Source organism: Exophiala bonariae (genome assembly GCF_035927105.1).
Source record: "Exophiala bonariae strain CCFEE 5792 chromosome Unknown scaffold_8, whole genome shotgun sequence".
NCBI classification, from domain to species: Eukaryota; Fungi; Ascomycota; class Eurotiomycetes; order Chaetothyriales; family Herpotrichiellaceae; genus Exophiala; species Exophiala bonariae.
In genome coordinates, this window is record NW_027042483.1 from 491,268 (window position 1) to 505,207 (window position 13,940).

At 49.9% G+C, this 13,940-nt stretch overlaps 4 protein-coding genes across 4 annotated transcripts; 3 read left to right on the top strand and 1 right to left on the bottom strand.

Annotated features, from left to right (window-relative positions):
* Positions 1–830: 830 nt before the first annotated feature.
* Positions 831–4,898, top strand: LTR84_012617 (uncharacterized protein; the record flags this gene model as incomplete). The annotated part of the gene is made up of 1 exon (XM_064856136.1): positions 831–4,898. The coding sequence occupies one exon, from the start codon at positions 831–833 to the stop codon at positions 4,896–4,898; it is 4,068 nt and encodes a 1,355-aa protein (XP_064708036.1).
* A 395-nt stretch (positions 4,899–5,293) lies between these two features.
* LTR84_012618 (uncharacterized protein) lies at positions 5,294–6,997 on the bottom strand (the record flags this gene model as incomplete). The annotated part of the gene is made up of 1 exon (XM_064856137.1): positions 5,294–6,997. The coding sequence occupies one exon, from the start codon at positions 6,995–6,997 to the stop codon at positions 5,294–5,296; it is 1,704 nt and encodes a 567-aa protein (XP_064708037.1).
* Positions 6,998–8,035: 1,038 nt separating this feature from the next.
* On the top strand, positions 8,036–11,079 carry LTR84_012619 (uncharacterized protein; the record flags this gene model as incomplete). The annotated part of the gene is made up of 5 exons (XM_064856138.1): positions 8,036–8,240; positions 8,290–8,984; positions 9,031–9,057; positions 9,107–9,450; positions 9,504–11,079. 5 exons carry the CDS (start codon positions 8,036–8,038, stop codon positions 11,077–11,079), a joined length of 2,847 nt encoding a protein of 948 aa, XP_064708038.1.
* A 1,254-nt stretch (positions 11,080–12,333) lies between these two features.
* Positions 12,334–13,492, top strand: LTR84_012620 (uncharacterized protein; the record flags this gene model as incomplete). The annotated part of the gene is made up of 4 exons (XM_064856139.1): positions 12,334–12,522; positions 12,570–12,620; positions 12,674–12,731; positions 12,780–13,492. 4 exons carry the CDS (start codon positions 12,334–12,336, stop codon positions 13,490–13,492), a joined length of 1,011 nt encoding a protein of 336 aa, XP_064708039.1.
* Positions 13,493–13,940: the final 448 nt, after the last annotated feature.

Sequence of the window (13,940 nt, forward strand, 5' to 3'; positions counted from 1 at the left end):
GCGCCCGCCATTCTCAACCTCCTCGGTACCTACCATGAACCTTTTGTCATGGGATTGATTACCTCAGTCAGTCCAGATCAACATGGGTCTTGGTTAGGTCAGCCAAACTACTAAGGAGATGTGGGTTTTGATGGTAAGCCTTGCATGCAGTAACGAGAAGTCATTTCTAGGTCGAGTCATCACCCATCTTGGTAGGCAGCCCACGACGGAGGAGGGGCGCGGCGAAGTTACTTAAATCATAGCCCCCAAATAGATCAACGTAAGGTGATGAATCAGCGACATTGGGAGAGTTGGCAGCCTTTGGTGATGCTCAGTGTGGCTCTCGCCGAGTGGTCAATCGAGGGGCAGCCACCTTAAAACCGCCTTCTAATGCCTAAACCGGTAACAAGTGCAATGCACCTGCCTGCACCCCCTCCACCTCTACGCCACTGGTCCCAGAACTTGAATTCAACCCTGGATCTCATCATGCATGCCATGCCGTCCATCTCCATGGTACAGAGATACTGAGGTATCTTCTCTCCGTCACACTAAAAGGCAGGCGCAAGGATACAAACTGCTAGCACTTGGTAGGTTCTCAATAAGATCTCGACCCTACTCCGCCTACTGATCCTCCCCCTCTTCCCTCAATGCCCCAAGAAAAGTGAGGTCAGGGTCTCCTCCTACACAGTTGATCCAGCAAACAGCATTCATCATTCCGCGTCCATGGTGTCGTTTGCCTCCATTTCATCACTGTCTTGAGCAACCCCGTTCGAGCCCCCCCTCGTTATCACCCTCTATTCCACTCTTCCTAGATGTCCTGTCTCACGGTTTGATGCTCCCTCATTTCCATCATGTCTTCTGAACAGAAACCCGCGGACGAGTCCGCAGCAATTCCAAATATCATACTGGAAAATGCAACCGCCGTCGCCGCGGCCAACCAAGAGGAGAATGGCGCAGATAAAGACAAGATAGCCCCTACATCCCCAGATTCCCACGTACGGCATCATGGAGGAGTTTCTCCACATATCGAAGATGTCCCACCTCCAGCATTCAACGGCTCCGACTATGGTCATCTAGATATCAGCCAGAATGGCCTGGACACTGGTGCTCGCATTGCGAGCGATGGCAGAGTCAACATCAAGATCAATCAGCACAATCGGAAGCTTACAAACCTCCTCCTGCCTGCTCTGCGTCGTCAGATGGAATTGCAAAGGAACAAAGCAGAGCCTGAAATTCCAGAAGGCCTGGGAGAAACCGAAGGACTTCCGCCACCACCTATGAACATCGTCATTCAGATTGTGGGCAGCAGAGGTGATGTCCAACCATTTGTCGCACTTGGGCAGGTCTTGAAAGCAAGATACAAACATCGTATCCGCATAGCCACTCACCCAACGTTCAAGCAATTCGTTACCGAGAATGGTTTGGAGTTCTTTAGTATCGGTGGGGACCCTGCCGAACTCATGGCATTTATGGTCAAAAATCCAGGGCTGATGCCTGGCTTTGACTCCCTCAAGGCTGGTGATGTGGGTAAACGGAGAAAGGGTATCTACGAGATGATCACCGGCTGTTGGCGATCTTGTATCGAAGCAGGTGATGGCATGGGTGTTCAACCATTGGACGACAATATGGATATCCGCAGCTTCGACAGCGCCACTTCATTTGATGTCGATCCTACTCTGAAACCATTCGTGGCAGACGCAATCATTGCGAATCCCCCGAGCTTTGCCCATGTACACATCGCCGAGAAGATGGGCATTCCGCTGCATCTCATGTTCACTATGCCATGGTCGCCAACACAATCCTTTCCTCACCCGCTCGCCAACATTATATCCTCCAATACCGATCCTAATATGGCAAATTTCGTCACTTATGCCCTCGTCGACATGCTGACTTGGCAAGGTTTGGGAGACATAATCAACAAGTTTCGAGAGAGGACCCTCGGCCTTGAACCAGTCAGTATTATGTGGGCCCCCGGTATGGCGAGTCGACTGCGTATCCCCTGGACTTATTGTTGGTCACCTGCCCTGATCCCAAAGCCCGCAGATTGGGGCAACTACATTGATATCTCAGGCTTCTATTTCCTCAACCTTTCGACCGATTATACCCCACAGAAAGAGCTAGCCGAATTTCTGGCAGCTGGCCCTCCTCCAGTCTACATTGGGTTCGGCTCTATCGTCGTCGACGATCCAAATGCGATGACAAAGATGATTTTCGAAGCCGTCAAGAAGACAGGTCAGCGGGCCTTGGTCTCCAAGGGCTGGGGAGGCCTAGGTGCCGACCAGCTAGGTATCCCTGAAGGAGTATTCATGTTAGGCAACTGTCCTCATGACTGGCTTTTCCAACATGTCTCCTGTGTTGTCCATCATGGCGGCGCGGGTACCACGGCAGCTGGTATTCTAGCTGGTCGTCCTACAGTTGTCGTTCCTTTCTTTGGTGATCAGCCATTCTGGGGCTCCATGACTGCCAGAGCTGGAGCAGGGCCAGTTCCAGTCGCCTACAAGAACCTAACAGCCGATAAGCTGGCGGAATCGATCAAAGAGGCTTTGAAGCCTGAATCGCTCGAACGGGCCAAGGATCTCAGCGCAAAGATCAAAGCGGAGGACGGCACCGAAGCCGGTGCTCAATCCTTTCACAAACAACTGCATCTCTCAGATCTGAGATGTTCTTTGCTGCCCTCTCGTGTTGCAGTCTGGCGTGTTAAAAGGACAGATATCCGTCTCTCAACCCTCGCCGCAACAGTGCTCGGAACGGAAGGTCTTCTGGACTTTTCAGACCTGAAGCTATATCGACCACGTGAATATGAAACCGAGGATGGCCCTTGGGAGCCCATTTCTGGTGGAGCTGCCGCTCTTGTCGGGACTATTGGAAACCTGTCAATGGGTATTGCCGACTTTCCAGTCGAGATTCTCAAATCATTGAAGTCCGCGAGTGGTGAGCTTAAAGACATACATGAGAAGAGAAAGACGAATAGTGGTGGCACCAGTCCTGTATCAACCTCAAATCATGGTTCTACGCAAGACTTGAACAAAACTACAGATGCTAATTTGGTAACATCACCAACATCAGAGGTGCCCCCTGGTTCGATTGATGGCCGCGATGATGCCTCCAGTGGACGGAGGACTTCTGCAATGTCAACAGTCTTGTCCTCTGACGGCTCAACCAGGCATCATTCTCATCACCGTCGCCATTCAAGGCATGGCTCCCGATCCGGCTCACGAAGTGGAAGCCCAAGAGAGCAGTCACCTTGTCCCGTTGACGAAGTCAGTCAGGTAACATTGGACACTGCAATTAGTGGAGCAAGAGCCGCCGGAAGGATAGTCTCAGCCGGCGTCAAATCTCCTATGGACTTCACACTGTCATTGGCAAAGGGATTCCACAATGCTCCCAAGCTCTATGGCGATGATACTGTCCGAAAAAGTGAAAAGATTGTTGATCTTCAGTCGGGATTGAAAGCTGCCGGCAAGGAATTCGGCTACGGCTTTTATGATGGCATCACAGGTCTCATAACTCAGCCTCTTGCAGGTGCCAGAAAAGAGGGTGCCGCCGGGTTCATCAAAGGAGCCGCCAAGGGCTTTGGTGGTTTGATCTTGAAGCCTGGCGCTGGCATCTGGGGTCTTCCTGGTTATACTGCCAAAGGTCTATATGCTGAAATTTCGAAGCACTTCGGCAGCTCTGTTCAAAATTACATCATTGCAGCCCGCACAGCCCAGGGTTTCGAAGACTGGAAAACCAGTACGCCCGAGGAAAGAGCAACTATAGTCGAAGCTTGGAAATCCACCAAGTTGGAGACGAAGAAGGGGGGCAAACTCTATGGAACCGAACGTAAGGAGGCCATTGAGAGCCATATTCTCACTAGATCGCATAGTAATTCGGTTGAACTTGTGCATGGCTTCAAGAATACTAAACACTTGAGCTGGGACGAGCGAAAGGCGTTATCAGAACGGAAGCAGCAACTGAAAAAAGAGGAGAAGGAACTTCTCCGCAGAGAAAAGAAGATCAGAGATGCAGAGAAAAAGAAGGGAGGAAAGATCAAGAGCCGATGCAAATTCTGTCCATTCGACCATGACAGCAGTCATCATCTTAAACATACTGGTTCATTCTCGAGCATTGGATCTTCTACGACTCTTGGCAAGTCCCACTCTCATGATAGCGGACTGGATGACTACGAACACGCTATCAAAACATCAGTCAATGCTACCAGTAAGGGTAATCCTGATGAGGATGCTGTCATTGAAAGAGCTCTCCGAGCAAGTCTCCGCGAACTGCAAAACGCGAGCTCGAAAGGAGACAAGCATTCTGAAGAAGCATATCAGTCAGCCATACAAGCCAGCATGCAAGAATACAAAAAAGCTCACGCCGAGAAAGGTCAAGAATCCGGGGTCGTGTCTACCCTTCCAGCAGAAAGCCACGAACATGATGAGGAGTTGGAACGCGTTCTTACTCAAAGTCTTGAAGACTATAAGCAAAAGACTGGCGGCCAGCCTCCGCAGCTTCCCCCACGTGAGGAGACTCATTGGGAGGATGATAGCGATTCTGGAGTCGACACGGACTATGATGAGGAGTTTGAGCGTGCGATTGCCGAAAGCAAACGCCTACACACAGATAACGAGCAGAAGAAGAAAGATCTTACGGAGCGAGAGGCAGCTCTGGTGAACAGGGAAAGTGCTGCGACCCCATCCACTAATGGCCAGCCTCAAACCACCAATAATGATGATGGTGATGATGATGCGGAACTCCAGCGTGCTCTCACCGCCTCGTCAGAGGAGGAAAAGCGTCGTCTTGGGGCACTGTCGCAGCAAAAGACTGAGGAGGAGATTGTGCTCGAGTATGTCAAGAAGCAGAGTCTGCTTGAGGAGGAATTGCGAAAGAAGAAGGAGCAGGAGACAATTAGCAAAGATACCCCGTCCGCAACAGTTTGAGCATATGATTTATGACCAGTTGGTATTCAATCACCAGTTCCCCCTTCTTTTGAGCGTCTAACTTGCTGTTTTTTCTGCGTATTTCGAAGACCAAGGATATGATGAGGCACATGATTAGTATCAGACAGAGAATTTTATGAACCATGCCCAATAGATTATTGAATGAGACTGCGAGCACACATGAACTGGTACTACGTTACCATAGTCGAGTACAATCCTATGCTATGTGAGATTAAAACCACTTGGTACAAGATGAAGTGGTGGACGTGAACGGATGGTCTACAGCTAGCTACTTTCGTTGAGGGTGCAACTCTCGACTTTTGCTCATGTCTGCTTTGGCATGGCCAAACGAGACATCTATACATGAGCAACCTCTGCGATTTTCCGCCTGTGGCTCAGAAACGACCGAGAGGGTACGCAGCAGGGATGTTGTTCAGAGGCGTGATGGTCGGCACGCTCGAATAGTGCGGCGGGTGCTGGACGGCGGCGGCGGCGTCGTCGTAGTCATTCAAGCCGGCAGTGACGGGGCTGCGGCGGGCGTGCAGTCGGTCGTCGATGCCCTTGGCGATGCGCAGCAGCGTGCCCTCGCTGAAGGGGAGGCCGAGGATCTCCATGCCAACAGGGATTCCAATCGGCGCAGTTTCGCTCGCCGGCGAGAAGCCGATCGGGATCGTGATGACCGGGGACCCCGTCAGCGCCGCGAGGATGCCGTTGCGGCCGGACTGGGACGGTGAGCCGATGGGCACGACCAGGTTTTTTTGCTCCGGGTAGATGATGGCGGAGAGTCGTTGGGTGCGCAGCGTTGAGTGTAGCGTTTGAGTGAGGTTGGCGATGCGCGCTTTGATGGTGGTGTAGCTGGTGTTGGATGTCGAGGAGACGAGTGATTGCTGGATGTGTTGGTATTGTGCTGGGATGACGACGAAGTTTGGTCGTGTCGTGGTGTCAGTGATGGTACTGTTGATGTAGATCTCGGGCATGCTGCGAGGATGCGTACCCTGGAGGTTGGGGGATGACAGGTATTCTGAAAGAAGTTCTCGGTATTCGAACTTCTGCACATCGAGTTCCGATAAGATGGATGTGGCGTTGTAGGTGGTCGTATCTTTGATGGGTATGATAGTGGCACCTTGTCTTTGTAGCTGGGAGATGACAGCGTCCATTAGGTTGTTCACCGGTGTGGTTTCACTGCTTGTTGTTCGGTTGAAGAAGCCTTCCAGGAGTCCGATATGTATTCCGGTGAGGTTTGTCGGGTTGTCATTTAGTGACAGGAAGCTCGTGTAGTCAGTGCCAATGGCCGACGATGGAATTTCCGAAGTAGCGTTGTCGCTACTGTCGTACCCGACGCTTGACATAACTGTCAATGCAGTCGCGATGTCTAGCAGACTTCGACCAATAGCCCCTGCGGTGTCTTGCGTATGGGACACAGGTATGATACCCGCTCTAGAGATCAGTCCTCTTGTCGGACGAAAACTATAGAGACTGTTCGCACTCGCTGGACTCCGCAGGGAGTTCACAGTATCCGTGCCAGTACCGAAGACCGCGAACGATGCTGCTATTGCTGCTCCTGTACCACTGGAGCTCCCTCCGGCAGTGCGTGTGAGGTCGTACGGATTGAGAGTCTGCCCTCCGAGAGACGACAAGCCAAGGCCTTCAAGAGCAAATTCATGGAGATTAGTTTTCCCCAGTAGGACGGCTCCGGCAGCACGGAGTGCCAGTACTGTAGGTCCGTCTTGAAGAGGCGAGCAAGTACTAAGCTGGAGACTACCACCTGTTGTGGCCATGGGCACCGCGTCGTAGTTGTCCTTCAACAGGACGGGGATGCAAAACAATTTCCCAGTGGTGTTCCCTGAAGCAAGCGATTCATCCAGAGAATCTGCTATGTTGAGAGCATCCGAGTTGAGAGTAATAACGGCATTTATGAGCGGGTTGTATGCTTCAATTCGTGCAATAAAGGCAGATACAATCGCTCGACATGTTGTAAGGCCCGCGAATAATTCTGAATGAATAGATGATATTGTTGCCTCCCTCGCATCAAAACCCATGTGCTGACCTTTCGAGAGGCCCAGAATGGAAGCTGAGGTCAGCCATGACAGAGGCTTCATCACTTCAAATCTGATACTCAAAGTCAGACACTTAGTGGTCACCTCCAGCAGACTTTGATCTTGAGATTATGCATAAATTCGTCTATCAAGGAATTAAAGACATAGTTGAGTTTGCAACTAAGCCAGCCAAGGAACGTACAGGATTGATCAATTCACTGCAATAGTATTAGGAGCGCTTCGGTGGGTCGCGCATGGCAGCCAGGTATTCCGCAGGATTGATGGGCTGAACTTGTCTGCCCGTCACTCTCTGTACATCACAGCACGTTAGTCACCATTAACACTGATCAATGTTGTTCTTTAAACATTCATAGAGACCAATGGACGGATGGCGACGATGAAAGTGCGGCCTTCAACGACGGGTTTTCAAATGACAAGCAATGATACTACGGCGCATCATTTCGCCATGTTAGACACGCCAAATTTCGATTGAAGTTGTAGAAAGCCTCGACTATTTATCTATCCATGTTAGACTCATGGTACCTTCACTCCTTGGTTGTTATTAGTTTCCCTCAGACGCCGCCTTATGTCTTGCTATGACAAGCTCTGAAAGGTGCATCTTGGTGATCTAATGGCTCAGTTCTCTTTTCTTCTAACCACTAAAACTTTCCTCGCTAAACAGCTGACTGACCCCTCCGCAGTCGAGGCTTCGGGACCCCTCAACATGGAGTAGAGATGATGGCATGATGCGATGCACCAGTATAGGTAATGTCGATCTGCGGAATGCCTCCCCAGATTCTGTCCGCTTGCCAATGAGCATCTGGCGCCCAGAGCCATTTGGATGCTACCTTAGGTACCCGATCATTTTGTGGGGTCAAACTCCATGCCAAACCGTGCAACTGATCAATCTGACGTGAAAGACTAATGCCCAGGGTTTAACACTTTTGAATGTTACGCTACAAATGACACAACATGGAAGGGTGCATATACCCCGCGAGAACCTCTGAGGGCGGTGACATGACTTGAAATATCATATCTGCATACGCTGGACGTTGCAGATCTCCCTCAATTGCAGACCCTGTGAAGAAAACACTGTGAACCATGGGTTTCTTCCATAGCCTTGGGCTATTTGGCCTCTTTGGCTTTGTCCTCGTTATGGCTCAAAGTGAATGTCCTGGTTACAGCGCAACCAACATCCAGCAGACCAACAATGGACTAACAGCCGATTTATACCTTGCAGGCCGTGCTTGTAATGCATTCGGCTTGGATTTACCGAACTTGACTCTTACCGTGGAATATCAGACAGGTAATGCGAATTATCCCATTGATGATGTTGATACTGATGTGTACTGTAGAATCCCGGATTCACGTGCTTATCCAGGATAAAAACGAGACGGTCTATCAAATTCCAGAATCTGTTCTTCCAAGGCCTAACGCAACTACTGGACTATCGATCAATGACTCTAACATCCAGTTTACTTATACCGAAAGTCCTTTCAGCTTCGCAATCTCACGTCCTCAAGGAGCAACACTATTCAACACGTCGGGCTATCCCATCGTTTTCGAATCTCAGTTTCTAGGACTCAGAACCTCTCTTCCTGATAACCCAAATTTGTATGGCCTTGGCGAGCATTCCGACCACTTTAGATTGAACATATCCAACTACACTAGAACCCTATGGTCTAGAGACTCCTATGCCATCCCACAAGGTACAAATCTCTATGGCAACCATCCGATCTATATTGACAATCGGGGTGAGAATGGCACCCATGGAGTTGTACTACTGAATTCGAACGGGATGGACATTAAGATTAACGATACCGACGGCCAATATCTTCAGTACAATATCTTGGGAGGGGTATTTGACTTCTATTTTGTCTCGGGCCCTTCACCAATCGACGTATCCCGACAAATTTCTGAAGTGGTCGGGAAGCCGGCTATGATGGCATACTGGACGTTTGGCTTCCATCAGTGTAGGTATGGCTACCGTGACGTTTATCAAGTTGCAGAAGTGGTGTACAACTACAGCCAAGCGAATATTCCTCTTGAGGTACGCACTTTATGTCGTTGCATGAACCTAGCTAACTGACCATAAGACGATGTGGACTGATATTGACTACATGGTGGGTGAGGTGGCAGGAATTACGGGCATTGATGGCTAATGTCCCACAGGATGCACGAAAGGTGTTCACCCTCGATCCAGAACGTTTCCCTCTTCCGAAGGTCCGCGAACTTGTGACCTACCTCAATAATCATCAGCAGCATTATATTGTGATGGTCGACCCCGCAGTAGCTTACCAAGACTATCCTGCATTCAATGATGGCAAGGATATTTTCATGAAAGCAAAGAATGGTTCCGTCTTCGCAGGCGTAGTGTGGCCGGGCGCTACCGCTTGGCCAGACTTTTTCCATCCAGATGCTCAAAAATACTGGAATGAGCAATTTAGTTCATTCTTTGACCCAGAGAGTGGTGTCGACATCTCTGGATTGTGGATCGACATGAATGAAGCTGCTAAGTACTGGCAAACCTCTTCCATTGTTTTCACTGGCCCTAATTGGTGCTTTATAGCTTCTGCAACTATCCATGTGAAGATCCTAGTGGCTTCGCCGAGGAAAACAAGTTTCCACCAGCACCTCCGCCAGTTAGAAACGGTTCAGCAATTGTTCTCGAAGGTTTTCCGGCCGATTTTCAGCCACCATCAAACGCTAAACGACAAGATACTATTTCTGTCAAACACATAGGCCTTCCAGGTCGAGAATTGATTGATCCACCCTACAGAATCAGGAATGCTGCCGGTGGACTTTCGAACAAAACCTTGGACACAGATCTAGTTCATCACAATGGACTGGTGGAGTATGATACACATAATTTGTATGGTACGATGATGTCCTCAGCTTCACGTGAGGCTCTTCTGCAGCGACGTCCAGGAGAGAGACCTTTGGTGATAACACGAAGCACCTTCCTTGGAGCCGGCAGACATGTTGGTCATTGGTGTGGGGACAACGTGGCGAATTGGGCTCAATATGGGATCAGCGTATCCTCCATGTTGAATTTTGCCAGCATATTCCAAACACCAATGGTTGGCTCAGATGTCTGTGGCTTCTCCGGCAATACTACGGAAAACCTGTGTGCACGTTGGATGATGCTTGGTGCCTTTCAGAGCTTCTATCGCAACCACAACGAGCTCGGAAGTATCGGACAAGAAGCCTACAGATGGCCAACTGTGGCAGAAGCCGCAAGGAGAGCAATTGACATCAGATATCGGCTGCTTGACTATTTGTACACGGCATTTTATGTTCAGACACAAACTGGCAAGCCTGCGCTGAATCCTCTATTCTATCTTTATTTTACTGATCAGGGGACCTTCGACATCGATTCGCAATTCTTCTATGGCGATGGACTACTTGTGTCGCCAGTTACCGAAGAGAACAGTACGAGCGTGGACATTTACCTGCCCGATGACATATTCTATGACTGGAACAGTGGTTTCGCTCCTGTCAGGGGTTCTGGTGCTACTATTAGTCTGTCGGATGTCGACTTTACCACAATTCCACTGCACATACGGGGTGGTAACATTCTGCCACTTCGAATTGAAAGCGCAAATACTACTACTGAACTCCGCACAAAAGCCTTTCACATTCTCGTCGCGCCCGGCTTAGACGGCCAGGCCAAAGGATCACTCTACCTCGATGACGGCATTTCAATTGAGCAGCCAATGGTTACCTTTATCAACTTCACGTATAACAATGGATCGTTCTCCATGTCGGGTGATTACAGCTATGCTGCCAACGTTAGTATTGAGCGATTCAGTGTCCTTGGCGTCGGGGTTGCGCCACAGAACACCAATTTGACTGGCGTCTCGTCGAACTTTACCTTCAATGATACAACCCAAGTAGTCACCATTGACACCAGCCTCCCATTGACCGAGGATGCAAGTTTCCAGCTCCCCAGCAGCCAGGCTAATCTTATACCACCGGCCAACACTTCATCATCGCAACCGGGGGGTTCCGAGGGTCAAGGGGGTGGAGGTAGTGAAGGAGCCAGTGGGCAGTCAAACGCTGCTGTGGCTCGAGGGACAATCAGCATTCAACTCTTTATAGCTTCAATGGCTGTGATCCTGATCCTCGGCTTACAAGCCAGCTAGCCGACATCCCCTCAATCTCAAAACGGAACGACTAAATAGCGGTGAGCTGTGGTTAAATAAATTGTCTGAGGCTCTTCCCGATCCGATAGTTCGTACTTTAAATTGACAGCAAGGTCTCTTTGAACCAGTGACAACTCTTGTCATTGTCCTGTTTCAGCATGGGTGATTCTCTGGAATTGTTGTTGTTTCCAACTTCGACAATGTTTCCACGGCAGCAGCATTATCGTTGGCGCTCTCTCATCTCGGCCAACCCCAGGCATTGTGTTTCGAATCAGTGGAGGGGCAACTTTATATACTGCGGCAACACAGGCGACGAAAAGAACAGGTCGTGAACTGACTGGTTTCTGCAAAATCCAAACCTTGACTCGACTTCGGAGTATCAGTCAGAGAATCACTGAGGCTCTCGAATGCGTGTCGGTAATTCAGCCTACGTTCATGCCTCGGCAGGGATAGGCTCCATGTGCCCGGTTGCTACTTCGAGCCACTGAAAGTGCACAAAGCTGCTCGTCAGCCGTTTCCCGGCACGCTTAAACTGCCCCTCCCACTCCCACGTCCACGTTCTTGATCTAGACAACGGAACCTGCAGTCTGTGTCATGGCAGTGATACACCAAAACCAGCGCCTAACCCTGGGCTCCCTTCAGTGAACTGACACCGGTCGCAATGGAAACTCACGAACCCACCGGAGGCCTGTCAAAGCAAGCGAGGCCTGCAACGTGGGATCGTGAGTCGACGTACATTACATCGTACATGGTGGTCTGCGAAGCTACCGCGGGGTAGGAGTAGCCGCTCTAAAGCGAACATATCATGTGGTTCATTCCAACACGGCATCTGTTTGGGTGTCTCTTCTCTGGCGCTATGCAGCATCTCCATTCCGTATCGTTTTCTTCGCTAGTGCAAAAAGAGGCTCCTCCAGAGTGACAACACATCCCTCGACCTAATCTGCCACATGTGCTGCCCAACTACCAGCCTACCAAACATCTCCTGCTCACAGTCACGACAGCAATCATGTTACCCAACTGAGTCTTGTCCCTTCTTCCTGCGCTCGGTGTCTCTTGTTGTCTGGCCATTTGAGTCTGGGTCTGCATGATTCCTCAAGCATGCTTATTCGGCACTCGATAGCCTTACCCGTCGAATCACCACCTAGTCATCCATCAAGGCATCTCCCGAGCTAGGCCATCGCCGCAGGACAGAACCTCCCCGGTGCTTCCTGTCTCCAGTCCCATCCCTCAGTCCACGCCGGCCCACAGAGCACGATGTCCAGGCAATCTACAAAAAATAAGAAGAAGAAGCGCGATGTTGACAGTGATTCATCGGGCTCGGATGATGATGTTATGCTACACTTCTTCGTTCCGGGAGAACGAATCAATGTCGAGGTATTGGGCTTTTATCTCTTTACCTACATCGATAAGACGCCGAAAGTCAAGACTTCTCAACATCCAAATGTATGGAGCCTTCAGTTGCAACTCGGACCACTGTTGACCATGTCTAGGACAAAAATCGGACGGGCTTCACTGTCACGGCCCGAAGTGGGCTGAGTGTGGTGAGATTATCCCTACCTTCTAGCATAGCCCATCAACTCACAAGCATCTGTAGGCCAACCTTCGAGACATAATGAACGATACGAGCGATTGGGAACTCGAGATGAGTGGCAGTGGGTTCGATGAAATCCTTCTGGGTTGCTGGTGTTAATTCTTGTTAGAGGCGTTCAAACTCCAACCTTGTCGATATCACAATTCGGCCACGGCCAAGCGACGACTACGAGTAGGCCCATCCAAATCGCAAGACGAGATCGCAGCAGCGTCTCAACAGGCTCAGATAAAATCGACCAGTCCACAAATCTCTAGCGGTGTCCCAGCTGGCGCATATAGTCAACAGCAACAATTTCAGCAACACTATCAGCAACAACAGCAGTCTGCCGACTTCCCAAGATCAGGCCCTGGCTACTATCCCGCTGCTTCTAAGCCAGAGCAGCCACCTAACACATATAATATACATTATACTGCAGTGAATACACAGTACACTTCAAATGCTCCCGGTGTAGGTGGGTTTACGAAAGATTATCCCATGTCAAATTACCCACCGACGGGGCACCCGCAACCTATCAATAGCACTTCCCAAGAGCCTCCACCATATGAAGTAGCGAACCCAAGATCCTCATCCTACGACCAACAAAGCCAAAGACTTCCACCAAGGAAACCTCAACCAGGACAGCCGGATCCTGATAGTTTTGACCGAGATATAAAGCCAACCAGATCCTCGAATATGGAGATGGCTCGTCAGGGATCTACTGCGCCCGCAGATGACCCAACTGATCGATACATCAGCCCCAGTAGAGGGGGTGAAGCTTATAGCGGCGGATCTCAACGTCAAACTCCATATGACATATCAAGGAGAAGTGGACATCGCAGTTGAGGTTGGCCCTTCTTGAGCTTACCTTGCATATATCGGTCTAGCATTCTGGCATTCACACCAGGTCGGCAAATGATCTCAACCTACGTTTAGCTTTGCACACGATAGTTGCCGACATCCAGCATCGCCGTTAAGATCTCAGATCCGGCACGCATAAACTCATGAACAAGAGCTCTTGCTCCGACCATGGAAAGTGTTCTCTTCCAACATTGGATCATGGTGCCGAAGTTAACACAACTCCCGATCCTGTTTGTCACTAATCAGCACACATCACTTCCGCATTTGCAAAGCGCTGTAGCACCATGGCTATAGTGCGCGTTAAAGCATAATCTTCTTTCACTTCTCCGAAATTTTGTCCGGAAAAGGTCTGTGTATTTCGACACTCTTGTTGATATAGATTGTTGGGCAGTGCCAGCTCATCATCTGGATTCACTTCTGGATGTATGATAGA